Source organism: Plasmodium reichenowi, chromosome 13 (assembly GCF_001601855.1).
Source record: "Plasmodium reichenowi strain SY57 chromosome 13, whole genome shotgun sequence".
Taxonomy (NCBI): domain Eukaryota; phylum Apicomplexa; class Aconoidasida; order Haemosporida; family Plasmodiidae; genus Plasmodium; species Plasmodium reichenowi.
Window position 1 is genome coordinate 223,871 of NC_033658.1, and position 5,000 is coordinate 228,870.

The window sequence follows — 5,000 nt, forward strand, 5'->3', positions numbered from 1 at the left end:
TGGAAAAAAAAAAAAAAAAAAAAAAAAAAAAACATATATATATACATATATACATATAAATATATTTAATTTTAAAAAAATCAATTTATAAATACATATACAATATGGTATTCATATAATATTATTATAATTTATATTTGCTTCATTTATCTCCAATATATTCAATATTTTAAAAAAGAAATTCAATTAGTTCTATATTTTGTGTATTATATGTTTTTATTAAATATATTACTTATTAAAAGTTTCATAAAAATGTATTTCTAATAATTTTTTTAATAATATCTTAATATTTATATATATTCATATGTTACACATGTAGAATTTATTTAAAAACAATCAATAATTTTTAATATATATATATTTAAATATATATATATATATATATATTTTTTTTTTTTTTTTTCTTATTTTTTTTGAAAATGCCACATCATTTAACATCCTTTGTTGCTGCATTAACTGGTTCTATAAGTTCTGGGACATGTTGTGGTTGTATCCCTTTCACCTTTTCTCCAGCAGTAACTCCAACTATAGCATCTACTACAGCTCCTTTATCAGCAGCCATACCAAATACAGTATTACCAGCAGCAGTTGCTACTCAAAGTGCTGTATCATCAACTCCCGTATTAACTAGTGTCATGTCTTTCTTTGCTCCACTTTTAAGTTTTTATAAAAATTATCAAAATTATCAAGATTTCGAAGAAACTAAGGTAAATAATAAGGAAAAAGTAGACAAGTCGTGTCAATGTAATTTAATAAATTCAGATGAACTAGATTTTAATTATAATAAGAAGGAACCATCATATGTAAATGAAAATAAATCCTTAGAAGATAATCATATATCTAATGATAGTCATACTAGCGATAATGAATGTTATATTAAAGATGAAATATTATTAGAAGAACTCAGATTATTAGCTCATGAAAAATGTTCATCGAGTAGTGAATTTTCAGGTACTTCTTTTTTGGATGATAAGGAAATGGAACATTTTAAAAATATAAATACACATTAGGAATATATAAAATGAATTAACATGTATATGTATATAAATATATATATATATATATATATATATATATTTTGTATGTCATTATATATTTTTTTTTTATTATAATTAATTTTTAATATGCGCATTTTTAATTATACATCATTTCAATGATACATATATTATTTCACACATTTTATCATTTTCTTTCATTTTATTTCAATTCAATTTATATTTTTATTTAATTCGAAAAAAAAAAAAAAGCATTCTAATTTTTAAACACACAAATATAAATAAGTATATTTTGACCATAATATTTCCAATAAATTAATATACATATGTATGTCCATTTTTCTTATACAAATATTAAAAAGAAAAAACAAATTTGAATTTAACAAAACATGAAACCTCGCTTTTTCGTTGTGTTAATTACAACACATAAAAATATAAATAAATAAATAAATAAATATATATATATATATATATATATATAATTCAAACTTGTCCTTTATACAAATAATATATATATAATTCATACACATTTTTATAATCATGAGTTCGCTAGAACAACAAATTAAAGAAATAGAAAATAACATAATTGTAAAGGAAGGGAAAATTCAAAGCTTATTAAAGGATATAGAAGAAATAAAAAATAAATCACAATTATATTATGAAAATTTGATAGATCAACAAGACATTTTACTCAAAAAAAAAAAAAAAAATATATTGTTAGAGTTAAAGATAAATAACTTAATAAAAAACAACATCAAAACTTCAAAAAATATTCATCATGTTAATATTCATATAAATTGTTTGTTCGATGAGTTGAAAAATACAAAGTGTGATATAAAGGAAAAATATAATAAATTTAATAACATATTTTATTTTCTTGATAATTATAAAAAATGTGATAATAATATAATCCTAATTACATCAATTCTAAAGAACTTTTCTATTAAGAAAAACGAACATAATATATTACTCAAATCATTACTTGATAAAAATACAAATAAAAAGAATAAATTAGTAAACAACATAAAAGAAATTAATAGTAATATCAACAATATCATATCAAACATTCTAATATTAGATGAACAAATCATTTCTAATTTGAATAAAATAAAAAATGTCATATATGATAATTTAAATATTTATCAAGAGGAAAATGAAAAATATCAGCAAAATTCTGAAATGAATATATGTCTAAATATAATAAATAAAATTATAGAAAAGCAACAAAATGATAATAATACATTTCTTCATATATACAACATTTCTGACAATATACACAATAATATTATAATATCCCCTTATAAAAAGGATAACGCAGAAAAACTACAACTAGAATTAAATACCCAAGAATTTCTTGAACTTGAAAATTTTTTCTCATAATAGTATATCAAAATTTGTAAATCATTCTCAATAAATTTATGTATTTACAATACTATTATAGTATAATGCAAAATATATAAATATATATATATATATATTACTTATTTACTAATCGTTCATTTTATTATTGTAATAAAATCTTCATTCGACATGTATCATAAAATATCAAACACATCATTGTACAAAGTCTTAAATTATATAAAAGTTATATAAATTCTAACTGAATATATTTTATAACAAGCAAATATAATTCTTTTTTATTTTATTATTTTATTATTTTTTTTTTTTTTTTTTTTTTATCTATTCATATATTTCCTTTTCTATCATAATAGTAAAAAAAAAAAGTATAAATTCTTTTTTCCTTATACAATAATATTTTTTTACTATCATTTAATTGAATTTATATATATATATATATATATATATATGTATAAGTAAAAAATATTTTTTTATATATTACTTATATAGAAATATACACTACGATTTAAAAATATTATACAATTAAGGTAAATGAGGTTTTTTTATACCATACTTTAATTGTAATAATATCTACATATAATTATTCATTCACTGGAAAAAAAATATATAAAACAAACACATATATATATATATATATATATATATATATATATATATATATATATATATATTAAACATATTCTTAATATATTAAGCAATATACGAGTTTAAAAAAATTATATTTAATAAACTATATATTTATTGCATAATTTATAAAATTACTATGAAACATATAAATTAACCTATATAGCAAAATAAACAATATAAAACCATATAGATATATATAGATACATACATATATATATATATATATATATATATATATATATAATGTATGAACCCTAGATATTTATACATTTAGGATCACCTTCTTTATGAATTTCGAGAATACGAATGTGAGAATTTTTTATTATACTGTGTCATATTTTGTGACGATATATAATCCATATTCGTGACCCTACTATTACGTTCTTCAAACGATTTAGACCTTTTTATTTTCTTCATGTGATAATTTTCTGATGATAAAGACTTTGAATAATTTTTTTTATATTTACTATAATGAGGAGATGGTGATCTATTATTTTGTATATTACGTGAATAATCATTATTGCGTCTATATTTATAATCTTTAGGGGGGAAATTATTATGATTATAAGGCTTAAAAGAATTGATATTACTTGTTTTAACATAACTCGATTTATATCTTCGAAAGTCATCGTAGTATGGTTTTTGAGAAAATTTTCTTCTATGATTTTTTTCAATCATATGATCATGAATAGAAGAAGAATATTTATTGTTATCATTTTTTCCTACCTTATAATTTTTAAAATTTTTATTTACCGTATTTTTATAAGATGTCCATTTTTCAAATTCAATCCAAACGCGCAATGAATTTTTCATGTTATATTTTGCATCTTCTTCATTCAAATAACATGCTCTTATAAGTAACATGTTAAAACGAGATATTTCATTTTTACAGGCTAATGTTACTAAATGCGTTCCTTTATCAGCCCACATATCACAAATTTCGGGAATTTCAAAATTTTCATGATCTCTTTTCAAATTCTCAAAATAATATTTCAAAAATTTAGACATTTCTTTTACACCCCAATGCAACGGCTTATAACGACCAAATACACACAACTTTTTTCTCATTTCTATATTGTAGCAATTTCTTAAATCTAGGTCACGTGGCCATTCCATACCGTTATCTGTTACAAAATAAAAGTCAATAAATAAATAAATAAAATGGAATAATATAAAACAGATAGTTCATTATTAACACCCATAGGGGAGAAAAAAAAAATAAAAATAAAATAAAATAATAATAATTAAATGAATTAAAAAAATTATTTAAAAAGAACGTATATAATCCATATATGCAAAAAAAATAAAATAAAATAAAATAACATATAATCTAATACATTTCTAACATATATATTATATATATTAACAATTTGTTCTTTTTTTTTTTTTTTTTTTTTTTTTTTCTTTTTTAATATACCTCGTGGTGGTGTTATGGATATCTTTCTCATCTTACTTACAACGTTATTTTCATCTTGCATACCAGTTTTTTTATTATTGTGAGTATCTAATTCATCTTCACCATCCTTTTCATTTTTTTCATATTTCTCCTCATGTATGTCGTGTTTATCTTTTTTTGTTTGTTCATCATTATTCTTTTTATAATATGGTTCTATATTCAAACGAATTTTTTTTTTATTTTTCATATTCTTCAAAATGAAATGAGATAAACTTTCAATGGTTTCTCTTGATATACCATCATGGCAAGCCAAAATAGCTGAAGGTTGATTTTTTAATAAATATACATGTTCTATTAGAGGGAAGAAAATATTTTTATTGATGGCTAAACGATAAAAATATTCCCGAAAAAACCAAACAACATCATATTTACTCCATTCAACAGGAATATTAGTTACAATTAAACATAACTCTTTCTTTAAATTCTTATCATCAAAATCATAAATCCCATGATTTATTGGCCATAAGACTTTCTTATAAATGGAATTATAATCTTTTCTATTCAAAAAATTATAATCTCTTTCTTCATAATTATCCTTATTTTCAGACATTGACCTTTCGATA

The 5,000-nt window shown here is 19.8% G+C and overlaps 3 protein-coding genes across 3 annotated transcripts; 2 read left to right on the forward strand and 1 right to left on the reverse strand.

Moving 5' to 3' along the window:
* Positions 1-419: 419 nt before the first annotated feature.
* PRSY57_1304700 (hypothetical protein) lies at positions 420-1,010 on the forward strand (the record flags this gene model as incomplete). Its single annotated transcript, XM_012908983.2, has 1 exon — positions 420-1,010. The coding sequence occupies one exon, from the start codon at positions 420-422 to the stop codon at positions 1,008-1,010; it is 591 nt and encodes a 196-aa protein (XP_012764437.2).
* A 525-nt stretch (positions 1,011-1,535) lies between these two features.
* Positions 1,536-2,375, forward strand: PRSY57_1304800 (hypothetical protein; the record flags this gene model as incomplete). The annotated part of the gene is made up of 1 exon (XM_012908984.2): positions 1,536-2,375. The coding sequence occupies one exon, from the start codon at positions 1,536-1,538 to the stop codon at positions 2,373-2,375; it is 840 nt and encodes a 279-aa protein (XP_012764438.2).
* An 891-nt stretch (positions 2,376-3,266) lies between these two features.
* Positions 3,267-4,987, reverse strand: PRSY57_1304900 (hypothetical protein; the record flags this gene model as incomplete). Its single annotated transcript, XM_012908985.2, has 2 exons — positions 3,267-4,105; positions 4,399-4,987. The coding sequence occupies 2 exons, from the start codon at positions 4,985-4,987 to the stop codon at positions 3,267-3,269; spliced, it is 1,428 nt and encodes a 475-aa protein (XP_012764439.2).
* Positions 4,988-5,000: the final 13 nt, after the last annotated feature.